Below are 21,531 nucleotides of genomic sequence, written 5' to 3'. Positions count from 1 at the left end.
GCATTTGCACCTCAATTTGCCAGAAAGGTGCAGTGGAAAATGCCAATTGAAGGATTTGTGTCTGTGGCTTTTATGAGTTTATGCATGCAAACAATGCAGAGAGCATTGGTTTTGTCAAAAGAAATAGAGATACATAAACCATCCCAAGCCAAAGACAGCAAGCATCTCATGACCGACAGCATCTGCTCATGATTTCATGTAAGTAAATGTCATAACTTAACAAAGGATTGTATATTTGATTTATATGACCTCAAATTTGATCCCTACACAGAGCTATCTCCATCATCCTCCTTTATTCTTCAAGCACTACTAAAAACATAGCAAAACTTAGAAAAGAGAAGATGCTTCATTCTTTTACTGCACAAATAATTGCTAAAACCTACTTTAGGTATCACTAAACCACAATTATAACTCATCTGAAGAACCATGACATTTTGTCTGTTCTTTAAATTGACCCCCCCAATGTCTCCAAATAATTCTAAACTGTCTCACACAAAATAGTCTGAGCTGTTTTAAAAAAACCTCTAGAATTAGTAATAAAATAGAATGCTAAAAGCATAACTCACAATATTAAAAAATATTTCACTCTGATGCACAAAGAGTAAGACCCAGTGGCAATTTTCATAGGTTTACACAAATGTGGAGAGCAATTTCAGTTTCACAGGTAGGAAAAAGCATACAGTTATTTGATACAAAAAATAACAAGCCAATGTAATATATAATAAGCCTTCAATCATGTACCACTATGTGCCATTTTTATATAGACAGGTTGCATATTTGAGACAGCTTATGTGATCAATGAAAAAATATATAGCTTATTTAGCTTCCAAATTTGTTCTTACTGATATAGCTGTAATACAGAAGCCTCTGAAATTCTCTGAACTGTCAGTAACATTTTTAAAACAAAAACCTCATAATAAACTCAGTCATTTTGTTACAAATTTTACAGTTAAAGCACTAACATGAAGAGTGTTTTACACCAATTGTGTTTATTACCATGCAAACTGCAATGTTCCCACTATATAATCCCACAGATCTTCTCTGGTGGAAAAAAAAATTTGTGAGCAATGGAAAACCATTCCCCAAACACTTCATTGGTAAGAAGTTACAACATGTTTCCCCTAAGACTTCACTACAGCACAGACTCTTCCACAAAATAGTTTGATAGCCAGAAAAGTACACAATCCATTATTTATAAAGGGTAAAATGTAAAATGAAGAGTTAATAGTCTAACGAAAACAGAAGTTCTCTCAGATTTCTATTTTCTGTTGTGAAGTGTGTTCCTAAATTTCCATTTTATACTGTATGCATGCAACATTTTTGGCATCATAAAACACAGAGCAAAATGATGAATTGCCCTGAAATTCCCAGAGAATTAGTTCTGATATGCATGTGAATACCAAAGGAATCCACTGGGATTCCTGTTAATGGAGCAACTACAAAGCAAAGTTGGAATGATTTGGCACTTATTATAAAGTTAGTATTTATCGGTCACTGCACATCAGTTAGTTTAATGTCTTGGCAGAATCCTCTGAATTTGACATCTGAAAGTGTAAAAGAGAAAAATGTTTTGCTAGAGAGCTCTGCAGGCTGTAAAAGTAAGTAAAAATACATTCATGTTTCAATAGTACAATAAAATAAAAACACTAATAGCTAAGGAGGAATAAGAACATTTGCTAAGTAACAAATACATTTGATGAATCTGCATGTGTGCCTAAATAATAGGCACTAGCATAAATTTCTGCATAAATTTCTATGCAGAATAAGATTTTTAGAAAAATCTTCCAAAAATGCAACTATTTCACTCTGTACTTTTCTGTCTCAGAATCTGAAAAATGTGTTACAAAGCTGCATATTCCAGCATATCCTCCTCCTATTCTGGCAGATATTAGGAATGTCAAGAAAGAGGTCTTGATTGCTGGATAAATGTGCTCACTCTCCCAGCCCCTGGGTGAAATTCACATAACTGCATGAATCTCAGCAATGTACAAAGATGTGGATGCTACAAGCCTGTTTGTTCAGCGAGACAGATGGGTCTCCATCTGCACATGGCAGTGCAGGTTACAGCACACAATGTAACTGTACACTCAAAACTTAAAAGCCACTTCTGCTACGGCCACAGCACATGCATAATCTGGGATTTTAGGAATAGGTCAGAAACTGGAAGACAACGTGACTTTTTTTTCCTAATAAGGCATAAATTAATGTGGGAATGGCACTGGCTAAGGGAAGGTGCTAATTCACAACACGCAGCAATCAAGCCCTGGCAAAGGCACATTTTTTGACCTTTACAAGCTAAGATGAGAAAAATCCATTTCCATGCCTGAAACACAGGACTACTGTGTGGAGAGTCACTGTAAACATTACCAGTTTATTTCTGGCAGTTAGATTTTAACAGGGACACCTACTAAAAATTTGTGGAACATGACCTTGCATTTCAGTAATACCTTTGGTTTGGATAGCTCGAAGAAGTACATAAATGAAAGCCAGAATGTGGGCCAGAGCAAACAGGCTTTTTTTGGGAAGGGGAGATGGGTAAGAGGGATAAGGGACAAAAATGAGAACATCTGCAGCAGGAAAATATTTTTGTGCCTAATAAACGTAAGGAAAGATCAGATTTTCGTGGGATAACTTTGAGTAAGATGCCACCCTTTTTAAGATATTTTTACTAATCATAAGAGCTCATAAAAGCTTGAGAAACTTTGCATCCTTCCCTAAGCAACCTTGGACTCGTGGCAGAACTCCCTGCATTCCAAAATATACTAATACCTGAATTCAGGCTGCACTTGATAAATCTGAGACACAGTTTTCTAGGTTCTTTCACAGTTCTTTCTAAGGAGGTAGACTGAAATCAGATCCAAACCTTTTCCAAACACAAACCTGCATCCATCTCTCTAGCTAGAGCTTGCATCTCAGTTCACTACAGTAATACACAGTGAGGACAGGCATCTGTAGGAAAACCTGCAGAGCTCCATTATAATTCTGTTACACATTTCTGACCCTCTTGCTACCAATGTATTTCTGCTAGGAGTAGGGCTGATGTTTTGCCTTCTGGCACAGCTTCAAAATGCTTGCATTAAAAATGAACCCGACAAGCTGCTAGAGAAATACTCCCTTCTATTCCTAGGACTCAGCAAGGACAATCTTCCATTCAGCAGAGTTAACAATTCCACTATCCATGCAATGACAGGTTCAAAGCCTGTCTTGACAGTCAGCAGGGTCAGAAATGGGAGTGAGACAGAAGTGCAAGGCCAGGCAGCCAGCGCTTCCCTTGATATTCAGAAGAAGGCATAAAATTCTCAGCGTACAAGTCATGACATTTTTATATTGAGAACAGCTATTTTTGAGGATGCTGAAAAGTTGTCATGGTTCCCTTGACCTCTCTATAGCCAGACACTGTGAGAACAAAAAGAACATACAGACCAGACTGATTCAATAGACTTTCCATTAATTTTTATGGCATCTGAGGGTTGAGTCATTAAACTATGTGGCTTTACAGACAGAGTTACAAAAATAGATGTAATACTACTGTGTCAAGCTCTCTGCAGCATGGTTAAAACACTTATAGATTCTGTACAATAAGCAGAAAGCACAATGGTATACTTTGATATCAAAGATCTTGCAGCAGTTATCTGAAATAACTGATACAACCCACCGAGTTCAGAGCACAGTCACTCTAGACCCCAAAAAATTCTATTAAATCACAGAGTTATGTACCTTTTTTCCATATATATATATACACACATATATATATATATAATATATATAAAACTTTGCCCTATCTTTACATCAAAAACCCCTCTTACTCTTTTCAAAATTCTGAAAAAAAAGTGTTTCCTTCACCAGTAGCACCACAGGTTTTTTTTTTCCCCCCTTCTTTTTACTATAAAGCCCCAAAGTCTTTGTCTAGAAAGTATAACAAAGCATCTCTGGAAAGAACATTCTGAATGTGATTTCTACTTTTCCCTCTGTACATTAAAATAAATGTAAAAGCACACTACTGGGATCCCTCTCTGTGGTTTGCAACCAAATAAGTCCTCTATGGAAAAAATAAAAATATATGAATGCTAACAAAAAAGTTGCATCTATGCAAATGTACATTCCAACATACTTAAAAAGTTGGTATTTATCACAAGTAGAACCAGGTCTTGACAGACAAGAATATATGCAAATTTTATTCATGACAGTTAGTTCAAAGCACCCTTAATGTCCAGCTTCCCTAATAATCAAATATTATCCTTTATCCCCCTTTCCCTGAGGTGCTCTGCACTAAGCTCATCAAAATGTAACTCAAAACCCTTGTCTGCTCTGATACCTAAAAGGCCACCACCATCCACCAGACGGGTCAGCAGTCAGCTGCAAGTTGCCATTGTCAGCTTGTAAAGCAGAACAAGTTTAAGCCATGTAATAGTGGCACCTGACATCATCTCTCACTAGTTTTTTCTCCCTTGCTCTCACTGCCTCCTCCTTTTGCACACTCTGCTGAGACTTTTTCTCACACTGTGTGAAAATTTGTCACTTCATGTGCACCAGCTGCAGTGGGTTCTAGCCTGAGACTTGGAGTAGAAACAAATGGTAAACAAAAGAATGGCAAGGGTTAAGAAATGTACATATATCTGATAAAAATACCATTAAGGAGATGGAGGTGAATTTCCTGTTTCAGATTTGGGAAATTTAGCATATATTACGGGGGTGGCTTCATATCTGAGATAAGTTAGTGTCTAATGAAACAGATAGGCAAAAGGCAAACATCTCAAGTAAATGATGAAATAAATATTTCAGGGAGTTAGCCACATCAGCTGCAATAGTGAAGGAAGTCTCCTTAAAGCTCTTTTCCTTATATTTAGTAGCAGCACAGTATGACGAATCCAAATTTTCTGTGATATATGGGACTACATAACTGAGGTGTTTAAAAGAGTAGTCTGAAAAAAATCTAAACAAAAAACATGTACAAAAATATTTGGATATTTAATGGTAAAACAAACAGAGTAGTCAACAGTATCTCAGGTCAAGTATGTAAGCTCAGCAAGTCCTGCTTACAGTATTTCCCCAAGGTATTAAAGTTGCTCAGAAAAAAAAACAAAAAACAAACAAAACAACTTTGGTAACGGTTATGTGCTCGTTTCACTAACAAAACTACTTTTCAAGTGTCAAGGCAGGAGAGAATGATTGCCTTTAAATTGAACTGTGCTATGCTTTTCCCCTGGACAGGTTGGCAGAAGGAGGACATACCTTATCCAGAAAAAGTAAAGTTCACTCAAACAAAATTCTCATCCTTCTTTCTCTGTTCCCCCTGCCTCTCCCCCTTGCCTCCTCAGTGTAATATTGTGCACTCCTTGCTGCTTTACTTTGAGATCCAGGCCCAGGATCCTGGGCAGGTCTCTGTGGACAGCAGTTTCCCCCAGCAGTACTGGCTTTGGACCTGGACCACTAAAGGGGAACAGTCCATGCCTTCTATCATTTCTTACCATCCCAGCAGCTAAATCCTGCAGGGGACCTTCCCTCCAACTACAACTAGTGAAAGGCAGAGGAGAGAGCACAGTCCTCTCCCACTCTGCAGCACTGGGAAATGCAGTTGGGAGAACCCCCAGCAGGGATGCAGTTGCCTGCCCCACATTTCTCATGGCTGGATGAGCCTGTTGCCTCATCTGCACTTACAGGGCAAGAGCTACGGGGCAGCCCTGCACCTTGCATCATCACCCAGCTCGGCAGTGACAATCCCAGCCTTCAGAAATGCAGCTCTTAGGAAGCTGGGTGTGACAGCAAGCACAATTACTTACTCCCACTAGTGCCATTTGGGATGCTGACTTCCAAGAGGAAGGTGCTCATCTGCTATCCATGTTAAGATTTCAGAAAGGGCAAAGGAAATCTCAAATAGCTGCCTTCACTTCAAACTGTTTTTACAAAGTGTGAAAAAACTCGGCTCTGCACACCAAGGCATGACAGGATCGCTCCTCTTTTTGGGAGTAGGTATGGAAATCAGCAATCCTGATTGAGGCGCCCAGCAGCACAGGGCACCGCATGTCCCAGAGATGCAGCCCTTGATTTACTACAGCAAGTACAGAGGGCAGTCCAGCTACCAGCTGTGGAAAGCCAGAATGCTGATGTTTAAACTGCTTTCTCAAACTCTGTTCCTTTTCTGGTTTTTCCTGCTAGAAATTCAGCAGCTTGCAGCCTAGAGGATACACCCAACACTTCTACATAAGCAGGGACTAACCTTGTCCTCACTCCTACCGCTTCCTGACAGGTCATCTTTTACCAGGAAAGGAAACAACTGTGATTGAACATGGCAGCAATCCATGTTTCCCCCTGTAATCTTAGCAGCAGAAGAAATGATTTCCTGTAGCTCCCGTAAGCAAGCTGTGCCCAGGTTCCCCTTCACGAATGCTGCCCATCCTGCCTGCCTGTGCTGTCCCTGCAAACCCTCACTCCTGCAGGGAACACGTGCTCTGCGCTGGCACAGAGGGGTAGCATTAATAAACTAGCTAAAGTAGACACCTCACATTCATACAAATCTGAAACCAGAAAGGCTGACTCTGCCCTAAAGCACTTCAGTGAAGCCTCAGCTTTTGACTCTTAACAGAGGTACGGCACTGTTAATACAGTCTCAACCACTGCAGGCAGCGTACAGATGAACTAATATAATACTGCTCATGCAAAACTTCATGGTGCTGGGCTCAGGTTTTTTATCGCCTTAACTAAGCTTCCTCAAGTCTCTTTGGAGAGTGTTTTATTCAGAACAGTAAAGCACGGTCACCAAGGGGTTTCAGTTCATTTAATTAAGTTGAATACAATTACACTCCAGTGGGTCTTAAAAATGAAGAATCTATTTAAATATTATTTAGATGCGTGTCCTTTAAGTACCACAGATTGCACAGGGCTTCATGTTTATATCAATTAGGGATATCAACCTAGCAATAAGAACTCTATCACTTGCCAGCTTATAATCCTTTCCACTCAGGGATTCGTATTTTATTTACTCATTTCCCTTTATCTGTGTACAGTGAAGAAGGGCTTTTTGCGTTCCTGTGTGCTCACACTGCTTCATCATTGCCAAAGCATTTCCTAATTAGGCTAAACAGGCCTCTTACACAAATAGAAGAGGAATATTTTTGCCTATCAGCAGAGCACATCCTACAGAGTCTGGGCTTCAATAACTGTCTGGTTGCCATATCTCCCAGGTATTTCAAGCCCATATTTGTCTGAAGGGGGGACATGAAGGATGTCATGTGCTTGTTTCAAGGAAGAGCTTAATCCTGTGGCTGCTGTCATTCCAGTGGCTCTGCCCACTGATAAGAGACACGAAGACACAGAATGAAGCTGCATCAGAGGAAATTCAGATGGGACATTAGGAAAATGTTCTAGATTTTGGTCCATCACTGAAACAGGCTCTCCATGGAACTGGTCACAGCACAAAACCCATCAGAGTTCAAGGAGCATCTGATAATGATTTTAGTCTTATGGTTCAGTTTTAGGTACCCTGTTAGAAGCAGGAAGTTAGGCTAAATGATCCTTATGGGTCTCTTCCAGCTCAGATAGTCTGTGATTCTATGTTGCTTTTATTGGAGACTGAATTAGTTACTCAAGTGTTGCACATCACATATGCACCTCAAACTGAGGCACAAAACAATTTGAAAATCCCCATATGGCTAAAGAGGTCATAAAAGCAGAAGCTGGCAGAACCTGAGTGTTAATGAAGCTCACCAAAAAATTGTGTCTCTACAAAACCTGGTAGTTGATTCTCACTGACACAAGGCCCTGAACCACAGGCTGAAAGAAAACAATCACAGATAAAGACACTTGGACTTGGATGGCAAGTGAAGCCCCTGAGCAACTTCTTTATGCATAGTGACATGAACATCAAAAGGCGAACATCCTGCTAACTAACCATTTGCCAGGACAGTTGTCATGCCAAAGAAAAACATCTCACCTAGTTGTAAAAATGGCAGTAAGATGAAAAGAAAGTCTCAGATGGAAGGAGTTTCCCCATAGACTCTGCTTCTCAGATGAAAAAAGTGACCGAAGTCTCAGGGAACACCACCCCATAAGCCCAGCAAGAGTGGTAGGACAGCTTCTGTACCAGGCTACATCTGAAGCAACACAAAACCAGCAGGGAGCTCTCTGAGCATGATGTTGCATCACTTCTCACAGTCTGCACCATTATCAATTTCAAAACAAAGGATGTATACTAAATAAGCTCCTCCATTCACAGAGAATTAGGATTTGAAAGAAAACAAAAATTTTGCTGTAAGACTCTTTCAAAGGGAAAGGAAAATAATGTATTTTCAGATATGGCAATCTCTTTAAAGCTTGAGAAATGTGAGGGCTGGTTAAGAAGGAGTTACATGTGAACAAGAAAACAGAGCATCAGACTGTCTCTGGGAAAACAGTAAATTACACTCTCATGCCCAGGTTGTTGTAGCTAACCAGCCCTCTGCTACCAATTACCCATTCAAAGCATCTGCTGGCAATACCTTGATGGTTTAGTTTTACATGACTCATACACACATCAATGGTTACCCACCTATAGTCTGCATTTGTCTCTAAGCAAAAGCAAAACAAGGTGTGACCAACTAGACATGAAGGCTTACTTTGTACTATCATATCCCTACTTGGTGCCTGAAATAAGTATTTTCATTTCTAAACCAAGCTTAAATGTCCATTATTTACTTCCCACGTGCTCCCTGACGTCCACGCCATTCAGCCACCTCCTCTGGTCTCCAGGAAGTCAGCTTGTACACTGACCTTCCCCAGCCAAGGTCCCGGTGCGTGCTCCAGCCATTTCCTGCCATGAAGGCGGCAATTCTTCCTTTCACATGATCCTTCTAAATCCCTCTTCCTAGCAGTTGCAAGTTATCCTTCTCAGCTGGGACTCTTCTCGCTTTTCTGGCCACAGAAATACATCTCTGGATACTGACTCACTGCACCTCCATCCCCTGCCATCCTCTGTTTCCGCTTTATATGAGAGGTACTTTCCTAAGACATGCATCAATCTGGAGAAAAACCCCTGCTTTGCTCTTTTTTAATTTTTTGGTTTTGTAAACTGTTCAAAGCTCCCACAGCACCAGATCTACCTAAGGAAGGCAGAAGGGTCAGGACCAGTAAACATACCTTTTTATCTCCCTTTCCTCCCTCTTTCTTGGCAGTTTATAAAAGAATTAACTATCTGTAAGCATTCTGCAGTAGTTGTTATTAGGTTTGGCAGATGAAAAATGAAGATTTGTACAATCTTTTGTATTCTATGTACACTTGAGAGAAGGATTAAAACCCACAAGTAACTTGGCAAAGATTACTTGAAGAAAGTACCATTCCATCAGAGAGAAAAGCAACATTGAGAACATTCACCTCTTTTTTTTCCTCCTACTTTTGGTATTTAGGAACTCAAACTCCACACTAAACAAACCCAGCGAGACTCATCACGACTAGGATAACAAGGGTATGCAGAAGGATCCCTTTCCCTTCTCATTTATGCATGGCCACACACCACATGTGGTATGCTGCTGTTCTTTATCATTACCATCATGCCAGTGATTTTGGTGAGGTCCTTGACCTTATGTTCCCTGTTAACTTCCTGAATTTAGATAGCTATCATGCAAAGCTTAGGTTTTGCAAAGTTTAGGTTTTAGAAAGTTTATCCATCTGCACATATATACTCACTCCCTGACCCAAAATCTAAACAATGCATTGCTGGGTTTGGGCTGAGCAGGAAACAATACACCTCACTGAACTGAAAGATCCCAGTGTCCCTTCAATTCAGCACACATCAGTACACAGCACCACAGAGGAGTGGGACTGCACAGGATTGGACTCCATTTCTTGTCTCATTGTAAACCACTCAGAATAAAGTTAACTAGAGAGGAAAACAGTTATTAAGGAGGGGCAGTCCTTTTGCACTACCTACAACAGAGCAGTCTCCACTGATTAAATAAGAAACAAAAAAGACCTTACCCCCAAACCTCAGAAGAAAAAATTTCCTCTAGAAATTTCCTCTCCCTACCAGGTTTTTTGGTTTTGAAGTACAGTATCGTTACCAGACCTCTGATAAAATGTTGCACTGGGAATTCTTTCTCTCCAACCTCTGTATAAAACATGATATATCCCCAAAAATACTCTGAAGCATTGTGTTTTTAAAGCATAAACATACAATCATCTTGAAGATGGAAACTTGAAGACAGGAACCACAACTGACATACAACATGCTCACACCTCTTCCTGTTTTACAATGGTTATTTATGAATTCTAAGGTGGGAAAGAAACCTAATAATGGAGTGGAAATCACAACCTCCAAGTGTTGGTGGATATTATGTATGAATACAAACACACTTATTTATAAACCAGGATTTTTCCTATTTTCATCCTCAGAGATTATAAGCTGCAGTTTAAATGGAAAGGATTTATCATCAGCTTTCAGAGCTACTGCCCTAAAGTGGCCAACCACTAAAGCTCCAAAACTAACAAGTATTAAATATTATTCTGCATAAATTAAGGCTGCATTAAGTCTATGCAATGATATTGATAACCATATGAAGCATGTCTGACATGGATGGTAAAAGGAGATGATTCTTAATTTAGCAACAGAAAATAAGTATTTTCAAATTGCACTCCATCCCTTGGATTGCACTAGAAATTTCTGGTGTAAAAACCCCTTTTTCCTGAGCTGCAATATGCAGCACGTGTCTGCTGGAAAACAGCAAGCACAGAATCAAAAGAGAAGGAAAATGTTTCAGAACCGTAACAGATACAGATAAACAAAGATAATAAACAGGCGGAACACAAACATCCAAACATCCCTGCAAGTGTAAAAATGTGTAAAACCCACAGATTCTTCAGCAGTGACATATCATTTCTAAAGGTATATCCTATGACTCACAAGATATTACTCTGGCAAGCAGAATTCTTTAAAAGCCTAAAATGCCTTTTTTTTCTGAAGCGCAATGTAATGCTGTGCAATCAGCTCTAGCACGTGCTTTCATCCAAGCTCCAGCTGTGGATGTGGACTCACTGACAGAACTTTTAACAGTGCCACCATGGTGCAATGAGCTCTCCTGTTTCCTCCATCGAGTTGTGCTGGGGTTGCAGTGAAGCAAAGGGCAAGCTCTGCAGAGCAGGGTCAGCCTGGTGCTGGCATTAAAAGGGGCAGGAGGCTCAACTCATCTGAATTTATGAAAGAACAACAAAAGATGGATTTTCCTTTTTTCTTAAAAGCCTACAGGCCACACACTGCTCCACTATAAGTAAACTGGTGTCTTAGGCTCCTCAAGTTTTTAGGTAAACAGTGCAGAAAGTAGACCCTTTATCTTTTGTTTATCTTTTGTTTTCATCACACACCTATCAGCACTGCACAAAGCATCTTCAGTTGCAGTTGAGAGGGTTAGGAGCATCTCACGACCAAGAGATTGCTCATATACTCTCAATTTAATATTGTAACAAGCATGGTACTGGTTCCACTATCATCTATCAGTTCTCATCACGCTTGCTGCAAAGCTTTCAAAGCACTGCTTTTATTATTATATTAAACAGTTACCTAATCTCCTTTACACACACTCCCACACACAAAGAATACAGTCCAGGTGGAGAACACTGTGAGATTAAATATTAGTAGGCTGTAACCTACAAAGAGCAAAAAGCACTGTATATCATTATAAATACAGTGACAATAATGAAACATAAAAGGATGTATTCATATTCTAGATAACTATATTACCATGCTTGTAACCTTCACGGTGTATGTTTATAAAATGACATATCTTCATCTGGAGGCCTGATGATGCAAACCGATGTCAAGAGCATAGCCCCATGTCCATGCAGGGCCGGGGAAGTCAAATCACCAAAGTCTAATGGGCTAGAAGGAGAGCAGATCTGCAACAACACTCCAACCAGACTGCACTCAGATTGTGACATGGATATTAGAAACCAGCTCTCCAATTCATTGTATGGCTTTCTATTAAAAGGCCTGAAAGTGGGATTTATAAATCACTGTATTATACTCTTAACCTTGTCCATCCAATTTTCCAGCTGCACCCTGCTTAAAACTGTTTTCCAGACAGGTTATACAATCCCTACTCTCCAGCTCTTCATAGGAAACATGCCTCTAAAACTAGTCTGTAGCTCAAAAATACTTATACAGGTGTCATTAGAACCTACACCATCAAGTATTTTATAACATTAATATTAGCTCAAATAAACCTGGTACATTTTAAGTCTGTATTTCAAAACACGGCAGTAGACAAGAAAGTTCTGCTATTACCATAAGCCAGGAAAAACGTTCCCCTTACCTCAAGAAGATGAAAGCAGAGCCACCATGCCCAGACCTGACCCACACCACAGCAACTGCACTGAGGGAGGAGTGGGCACAGGTAGCTCCTTTTATTTTCAATGTTGTTATTTTCAATAACAGAAATCTGTGTTGCGAACCCTTGTGCCCAAAACATGCCCTGCCAATGAGTTGTCTCTTGATGTCAGGCAGAAACAAAACCCCTTCATACCTCTTTACCTTATCACACAACATGTCCACATACATTTTAATGGAGAACATGTTTTTATAGTAGAAACCTGATTTTTAGACTTGCACATACGATACCCAGTTTCTTCCTATTGCCCATTTTCTCAATGAAAAACATGGAATCCATATCCTTGCAAAGGCACCTCAGCATCCCTGCAGCCACAAGCACCTTCCTCCTCCTCCCATCACTAATAATGCCAGGTGGTTCATTAGTCATCAGCTGTATCAAGCAATCACCAAGAGGAAAATTGTTAGCAGCATCCAATGTTAAAACAGTTACTGTGACAAATCACTTTGCTGGGTGTAAATTCAAAGTAATTCCTATTCCTCCTGTGTTTCTCAACCTCCTACAGTCCAAACACAGTGTGCACTCTATGGCAATTAATACTGTCACAACAGGCTGAGCAGAAAAGGAGGAGGCCTGGGCTGCTGCATGAAGGAAAATATACAACCACAGATTCCAAACGACAAGAGAGTGACCCAGAAAGGTGCAGGAAACAGCACTGAGCACCCTCTCCTTCACAATACCACCTCTGAAGGGAAAAAAATCCTGAAGGAACATAGCCCAGGGCCAAAACTAGAACAGTTCAACCCAGGTCTGGAAGGAGACAATCTGACTCAAACTCCTTTGCCCTGGGCACCAACTGTTCCCTCTGTCCCTTGGCCCTACGCCACATCCAGCAGTGACCCCGTGCTCCATTTCTGTGCCCCAGTCCCTCCACTCTGCTCCTGTTTGCACAGCACTTCATACAATCAGCACTAAGTTACACAGATTTCTACACAGCATCAGACTAAGTTAAACTAATCATTACTTGCCTCTGTAAAATGTCATTTGCTCTAAGATACACTAAAAATAAAAGGTTTTCACCTGACCATAGAAAATGGTAGCCAACATTTGTAGCGTAGTATATTGCATTCCATGTAATAAAAGACCTTTAAGTGCTCATGTGCAACACCTTTTCTTTTTCCACATCAATTTCCACATTTTCTTTATGCTTTGAGACTGTCGTTCTTTTCATATCCACAAAAGGAAGAAGGCATCATTACAGGCAAATTCTAGCAACCTTGTATTCCACTGCTCCTAAAAAACAGAGAGAGCTTGGTCGACTGACTTTCAAAAGATGAAAAAAGTATGAAGAAAAAGAGTATTTCCAAGTTGGTATTCACAGCAAATCAGCAAGAGGAAGAATTTGCTTTCAAGAAAGAATGAAGAAGGCACCAGAACCAAAAGCTCTTATCACTCCTCATGGTGTAGGGTCTTATGGGGACTAAACTCTCTGATCGAGACATCTGTTTTATGTGCCCTGACGTGCAAGAAAAAGCCTAGACCAAAGGTTATCTCTGTGAGCTGTCTTTCCTCATAAAGGGATTAGCATTGCTAGGCACAACATTTCATGGAAAGGCAAAGGAGATGCAACAGGTTAAGTTTAAATTATAAAATTGAATCTAACATTTACACTGACAGTTTCTCTCTCTTTTGACTTCTTTATTTGAAAGCAAAATACCCTCCATGGTTTTGTAAAATAGAAAAAATAATATCTGCCAGTTTGAAAGCAGACACCAGGCCTTCTGAGTTTGTCCTTCTTGTTGCAAGTGGGATATGCTTTAGAAAACGTGCTCCAAATTGAAGTCAGAACAAAAATGTTTTGAATCAGAACATCCCACAGCACGTTTTGAGTTAACTACACAGTGCCACGGGCACTATGCTGACATGTCATCAATACAAATCATAAAAAAACAAGTATATTGCATTTTCAAAAGCATATCTACCTGAAGCAGCTATTCCATTACCTGAACATTTCCACAGAGCTGTGCTGAGCATCCATGATCTCAGCTGGAGTGGCCTTTTGGTACCAATCTGACACCAGAAAAACAGAGTCACCCAATGAGAAACTGAGAGAGCAGCAGTGCAGAGATTTCCATAAGAGGTTACAGTGATTCAATGAGCGTTTCAGGCAGAGCAATCCTGGAAGAAACCTTTGGCTGGTCTTAGCTGCCACAACTCCTCCTGGCAGTTCTACGACTGCTTTTATCAGTTGGGGATCTACTTCCCTGATCCTTCCAGATACTCCGACTCCCTGGCTTAATATCAAATTCCTCTTCCTAAAGTATGTTAGCCAGTATCCAATTACATGTTATCACAGTAGCATTATCAGCTGGCGTCTTTTTCTCTTTTGGTTTTTTCTTTATTACTTTGATAAGAAATTCAAATAGTCACTTAAACACAGAGACCAAGATAGATTATATATGTAAATAGGAGGGCTCTTGGTAGCCAAGTGAGCTTTATTGTCCTCAAAATACTCTGTCTTCTTCAACTAACAGTAGATGGTGGGAAAGCACTGGTTCTCTCAGCATAGCTGCAAAATACTATCGAAAAAGAATTTTTTTTTTTTTTGTTTCAGCTGTTATAATTGATTCAGTAGTTTGAAACAAGAAACTAGCTACTGCTTTGAAATAAAAAGCTTGAAAGACTTCCAATTCTGTGGCATCTCTTTCAAGTTCTGTTGTATCTTTTGCATCTTGGACATTGAAGACAAAATCTCACACAAATAAGACACTTTCTTTGGTGAAACTCCTATGACAATTGATCAGAGTTTTGCCAGTGATTTCACTAAGGTCAGGATTTGACCCAGATATCTCTCCTACGTATATACAAAGGAAGAACTTTGCATAAACAAGAGGAGGTCAATTGCCCATGTTTTGAGAGTACATCTTTAAAAGAATGAAGTTCCTTATTTTAATTTCATATTAAAATTTGTTCTCAGATCTCATAACATGCAAACTTTTAGACCTTCACATAGTAAACAAACAGTTTGCGATCATCACATCAATACATGATTCTATACCAAAAATATCCCTTTTTATAGCATTCAGTTTTAGCAACACAGAGAATTTCTTTACTACCACTCACAGTCCACCTCTCTCTAAAACCTTAATACACTTCCCACATCCACTATTGCTCTGAAACACTGAAAATTGTAATTATCCAGTAAATTCCAACATGTGCTTGCTACAGACTAAGCGAAAGCTTTTGGGTATAATTTTGTTATCTATCTTGGGTTATCTTTTGTTATCCATTAACAGCACAAAGTGCTTGAGGTGTTTATAGCACAGCTGCACCTATGGAATATTTCATTAGAAAAGTGCAAAAGGGAAAAGTCACATTTACTTCAGCAAGACCTAGTACAGTTGCAAGCATACACTCAGTATTTATCAAGTATAGGGATATTATGTGACTTCAAAGTCCATAAAATATGCTCCTTACAAGCAGCACTTGACAAGTATCTGCTTCCCCTCCAGACCTGGGTCTGCCATCACAAGTTCCTCCTAATGAGATCCTATTTTATGGAATGCAACTAAAAATACAGAAACAATGAAATATATTTATCCACATAAATATGGAGAAGGGCTCAATTTGTCTTTCAAGTAACTTCAGTACTGAATATCAACTGGGCTGACACTACGGCCTCTCCTCCTACTTCAGCACCTAGAGCAGACACCACCACACTCCACAAGGCTTCCAGCAGTGCCAGCAGGAGGAAGGCAACACCTTCCCCTCCTCCTCCCCACTGCCCTAACTTCTCAGTATGGGGAGGGAAGAATCAGGCATTTTATCACTTATTTGAAAAACATCATTTTTTACCATAGGGACAGCAAATTCCTAGAACAGGCTGCACAGAGAGATTGTGCAGTTTCTGTCCCTGGAGGTTTTCAAGACACAACTGAGTAAAGCCCCAGGCAACCTCACCTGATCTCAGAGCTCTCCCTGTTTCAGCTTGAGGATAGGCGAGATGCTGCCTGAGGTTCTTTCCACCCTGCATCATCCTACAATCATGGCTTAAGAATGCCTTTTTCTCTTTCATTCCATCAACAAACGTATGATGATCACCTTCTTTCTTAATTTCATTCTCGTTTTCTCCTTCCAAGATCACAGAATCATAGAATGGTGTCTGTTGGACATTAAAGATCATCTAGTTCCAACACCCCTGCCACGGGCAGGGACACCTTTCACTAGACCAATTTGCTCAGAGCTCCCCATCCAAGCTGGCCTTGAACACTTATGGGAATGGGGCACCCACAACTTCGGGCAATTTGTGCCAGGGCCTAAGCACCCTTGCAGTACAGAGTTTCTTCCTAATATCTAATCTAAATCTACCCTCTACTAATTTAAAGCTACTCCCCCATGTCCTGTCACTACACGCCCTTGTAAGAAGTCTTCATGTTTGTTGTAGGCTCCCTGCAGCTACTGGAAGTCTGCAACGAGGTCACCCTGATCCCTTCTCTTCTCCAGGCAGAACAACTCCAATCTCTTAGCATTTTCTTCGCAGGAGAGATGTCCCATTCCTCTGACCATCTGGGCAGCCGTCCTCTGGACTTGCTCTAACAGGTTCATGTCCTTTCCTGTACTGGGGACCCCAGAGTTGGATGGAGCACTGCAGGTGGGAGTCTTACAAGAGCGATCTTGGCTCTTCTCTCCTGGCTCTCTCCCTCTGATAGTGCATTCCTTTGAAGATTCCAGGCTGTTGCAGGGCCAACCTGGCCAGCATGTCACTGCACCAACTTCTTCATATACAGAGCCATCCCCAGTGAATCACTCATGTGTCTACCTCTGTGCTCCCCAGACAGTTTGAGTCATTAACTGCTACAGATCCCAGGAAATTAAGACCCATGCTCTCACATAATTGACAATGCAAAAGAAGTAAGCCAGCTACACAGGCCACTGATGGGGCATCATGGACTACAACCAAACAGCTACTGACTCCCATTTGGAAGGCACAACTCCTGTTCACTGCTTGCCTTTTGCAGCACAGGTTTGAAAGAGACAAAGCTCAACGCACCACAAAGATGAGCAGTGGAAATGGCACTGGAGCTGCCTCTTCCTTGCCTTCAAATAATGACAGAGCACTAAGTAAATTTATACTCAGTTCATATTAGGACCTTATTTGGCAGCCTGAAAGACTAGAAACTCTTTAAAAGTCTACCTCTGAAGAAAACTGACAGCATGCAGTGAGAACTTCTGTCTTCCCTCTTATAGGAGACCCAACACAAGGTATCTTTTCATATTTGTAATTGTGTTGCAACACAAAACACTGAAGTAAGAAATGCTAATAATGCTGGGTGATGTTCGCAACTGATATAAACCAACAACTTCATAATTGCAAGATGATTCCTTTCTGTAAAGCTGACCAACTCTAAGACAAATTATTTTAGCATAGTTTTTTTACAAGACAAATAATAATTAAATTGCTCTGCTTTCTCAGGAAGGAAACTAGCGTGTATTGCCAAAAGAAACCTATTCAAACTATTAGTTGTGTGACAATCAGATCTTTTTCTGTGCTGAGCTTCAGCATGCTAGGCTGCTGGTCTGGCCTCCTCAAAAACTCCTTCCCAGGCATCCAATAGCACTTTGGTCTTACTAAATGCAGTACTGAAACCTGCCAGAAAAAGACAGAAAGAGACTGTTCATAAAGTACCAACTGTGTGCTCCTTACAAACTGGCAGAACTGACTCCGCTTGCATTCTAAGATTAAAATCATTAACAGTGAAAAAGTGTACACAGTTGGGTGCTGTTAAACTGAACATCAAGTCAATGGAGAATTTCTACGAAGAAAAGGAATAAGACAAGTTTTTGAACCTGACTTTGAATATTAACAATAAAGTCCATGTCATAAAAAATTGCAGCATAAAATGTTAATTAAATTCTCTGTTCAATTCTATAACATTTCTTCTGAATTACATCCTACGGGTTTACCATTTATTACATTCCATGGCAGTTTTCCAAAAGTATTTCTCATAATATTCTTTAATGTCTGCTGGTTAAATGTTAACAACAAAAACTAACACGCATCAAGCCTATTCATTTGCTTTTAAAATGAATAAACAGGCACTCCACTGTTGATTACCACATTCCTGTATCGCTGGAAGGCTGCCAGCTCCAGTACGTATATAACGTTAGTATTTGTTTTTTTGCCGAGTGGCAGTCCTCTGCGGTAATTATCATCTTGCAACTAAAGTAAATATTATTCTCTCGCTGCAAGTAGAAATAAAGGATAGACTCTTCCTGTATTTTTACTGTTTGCCATCCAGTCCGTCCTGTCGGTACTCTACGTGCCCATTAAACGTAATTCCTTGAGCCCTCGTTACTGGGGCCATCTCTTTTGTCTGTAACCAGTGAATTACGAGGATTAGTCTCTCCACAGAAGATCACCGGCGCAGAAACTCCACGGGCCGTAACCGAGCAACTCGTCTCCAAAAAACTACCGGGAGTAAGAGCTGCAGAGCCGGCGCCTGGGAGTGCCGCGGGTGCCCGGGGACCGGGGCAGCGCCCCCCCCGCGCGGGGCTTCACCCCCAAACGCGTGCGGGGGATGCAGGGGCTGCAGCGACACCGCCTTCAGCCCAAACTGCCCCGTATCGGCGGCACGCCGGGCCAGCGCGGGGACAATGCGCCCATTGATCCGGCTGAACCGGCGCTCCCGGGTGCGTCCCCGCCAGCGGGCAGCCCCTGCATGGAGCTGCTCCTTGGCGGTGCTCGGCGCAGCCCTTCCGCCCCTTCCACCACGACAGCCCAAAGAGCTCTACTCCAGAACTGCGATGCAGGCGGCCACCGATACAACCCGTGGCTTTGCCCGCGAAGTTAGTTTTTTTTCTGGGACGTACGCGCCCGCACAGGGCGGGCACGCTCCAACTCGGGCAAACTCCGCAGCAGGTGCCGGGAAGACCCGGCGAACGCTCCGCAGCATCTCCATCCCCCCACCCCAACCCCTCGTCCCGCGGTAGGCTGTCCCCACGGCCGCCCCGGTCCCAGACCCCGTCCTCACCACACTCACCAGGATGCCCATCACGTCCGCCCACAGCTGGGCGAACACCTCCGACGTGCCGCTGTCCGCCGGGGCGGCGGGGCCGTCCACCCGCTCCCCCTCCATGCCCCGGCCCGGCCGTCGGATCAACGCCGGCTCCCCGCCGCCGCCGCCGCGGCCGGCCCGCCCCGCCCCGCCATCCTCCCCCGCCCCGCTCCGGCCCGCCCCGGGACACCGCGGGACGGCCCCGCCGCCACCGCCCCTCAAACTTTCGACCCAGCGATAGAGCGGCCGCTGCGACCCAAAACCTCTCCGTCCCGCCCGCCCGGGGGCTCGCCCGGCGCATGTGGCCGCCCCGGGGCGGCAACAAAGGGCCCAGCGCCGCCCCGGCGGCTGCACGCACCCCAAAAGTCAAGAGCCGTGTCGGGACACGCGTGGTCGCCCGCGTAGCTCTTGCTGTTGCCATGCTCGTTACCCCCGTGCCGGTGCCTCGCCTGACGGCCGGGAGCTCCAGCGGCCAAGTCAACAGCGCTTTCTTAACACCGGGGAAAGACTCTCTGGGAAGAGATGTCAGCCGCACGCGTTACACGGCGACAGGGCAAGGGGCACCCTGTTCAGGTTTAGAGTTTGGGGACCGGGACCGCATCATTCTCCTGAGGAGCGGTGGTCTGTCACCTATCGCCCTTGGGGCGGGACTGTGAGAATGCTGCCTCCCCTACGTCTGTGCCTCATGCTCCCTGCTACCACCCCCAATCCCCATTGTAGTCAAATTAAATAATTACTAACTACAGACAGCAGCAGCGATTCTCCTGCATTCTACCTGGGAAACTGCTAAGTGCCCACACACACGCAATTCTTGTGGAAGGCACATTAAAAGCAGTGGCCAAACCCCACTGCCTGTGGATGGAAGGAGTGGCCGAGGTCAGCAGAATGACCTGAAGGTCTATCCAACCACCTCACACCTCACTCCCAGCTTCTGCTGTGACCAGCAGCAAGGAAATCTTTCAGTGCTCATTCCTAAGCTTTGAAATGCTTAGATGCTTCTTGAAAAGCTCCTGTTTCAAGCTGCCATTTATTGGAAGCACCTGTCTGCCCAGGATGGCAGGGAAAGTGATGTATTTAATGGATATGCAGCTGTCACATGCTGGCCAAGCATTTTGAGATCTCACAAAGCTGAGCAGCCAGTGAATTCTCCAACATCCCTCCTGCCCTGCTTACTGCCAGGCTGTATGTTACATGCCCCGCACCACCCAAACACAACTCAGAGCCTGCCCTAGAACCTGTGCTCCCCTCCACGCTCTGTGTTCAGCCCAAGGGTCCCCTGGCACCAGGCCTCCCTCAGCCCACTCGCCAGCCCTACAGCTGACAAGGCTCCCACTGAGGGCACAGCACTGGTGGCCTGGGAGGGCTGGAGCAACAAATGACACCATTTGCTGTCAAGGCTAAAAATAGTATCTGGAGAATGAATAAAGAAAAGTGTGGTTATTGCACTCATCTTCTCTCAGTGTTCTCAGCAATGCTTTTTTTCTGTCCTCAAAGCTAAGATTTAGTTTGCAGGCTAGTACTGGAGAGAAAAGCTGGCCAAAACACTTCCTTTCTCATCAACTGCCACACAAAGAAAGGGACAAGACTTTTTTAAGCACTTGGTTACTGCAGCTTTTGCTGGAGTGGTCAACAGCACAAATTAAACAGAGAAAAGGAGGTGGGAAGCAGAGGCAGGAAAACTAAAAGAGAATTATGCTGAGAGAAAGTGGTGATGACTGACCCTCCTTTAGGACGCACATGTAGGATACACCCTGTGTAATGCATCTTATTGACTAGTAATGAGAAATAATGAAAGACCCAAACCAGTTGTAAAATCTCTTCTAATAGACCTTTAACTTGTACACAACTATAAACCTATTAAGTACGAGACTAAAGGCGTGTCAGTGAAGTCTCTCGGTACTCTGAGATGGCTTGCATAGCTCAAAACTGGTTTAATTAGTCAGGGGTAATTTACTGAGTGACCCTCTGAAATTCATGTTGAACCACTTACAGTAGTAATGTCAATCTACTTCAAAATATCTGAATAAGGCTCACTTGATCTCAGGATTTAAGTATTCTGGGCTCATCATACACACTTATCTTCTGTACTTTGCCTTTCTTATAGATGGAGGCATATTAAGAAAAACAAACAAACAAAATAACAACTCTGCAGCACACAGCCTAACCACCCTCACTGTTGTGTCTTG

The 21,531-nt window shown here is 42.5% G+C and overlaps 1 protein-coding gene across 6 annotated transcripts in view; it reads right to left on the bottom strand.

Moving 5' to 3' along the window:
* SASH1 (SAM and SH3 domain containing 1) overlaps positions 1 to 21,531 on the bottom strand; it is a 528,498-nt gene that overhangs the window by 96,922 nt on the left and 410,045 nt on the right. The window contains exon 1 of one of the 6 annotated variants that reach the window (XM_038132239.1): positions 19,331 to 19,494. The exons of the other annotated variants lie outside the window; for them this stretch is intronic. Coding sequence (XP_037988167.1) covers positions 19,331 to 19,426 — 96 coding nt within the window. The 5' untranslated portion in view covers positions 19,427 to 19,494. Of the gene's footprint in view, positions 1 to 19,330; positions 19,495 to 21,531 lie in introns of those variants that run through there. 6 annotated transcript variants of the gene reach the window in all.

The sequence above is a fragment of the Motacilla alba genome, chromosome 3 (assembly GCF_015832195.1).
Source record: "Motacilla alba alba isolate MOTALB_02 chromosome 3, Motacilla_alba_V1.0_pri, whole genome shotgun sequence".
NCBI lineage: Eukaryota > Metazoa > Chordata > Aves > Passeriformes > Motacillidae > Motacilla > Motacilla alba.
This window is presented reverse-complemented; position numbering and strand designations above follow the sequence as displayed.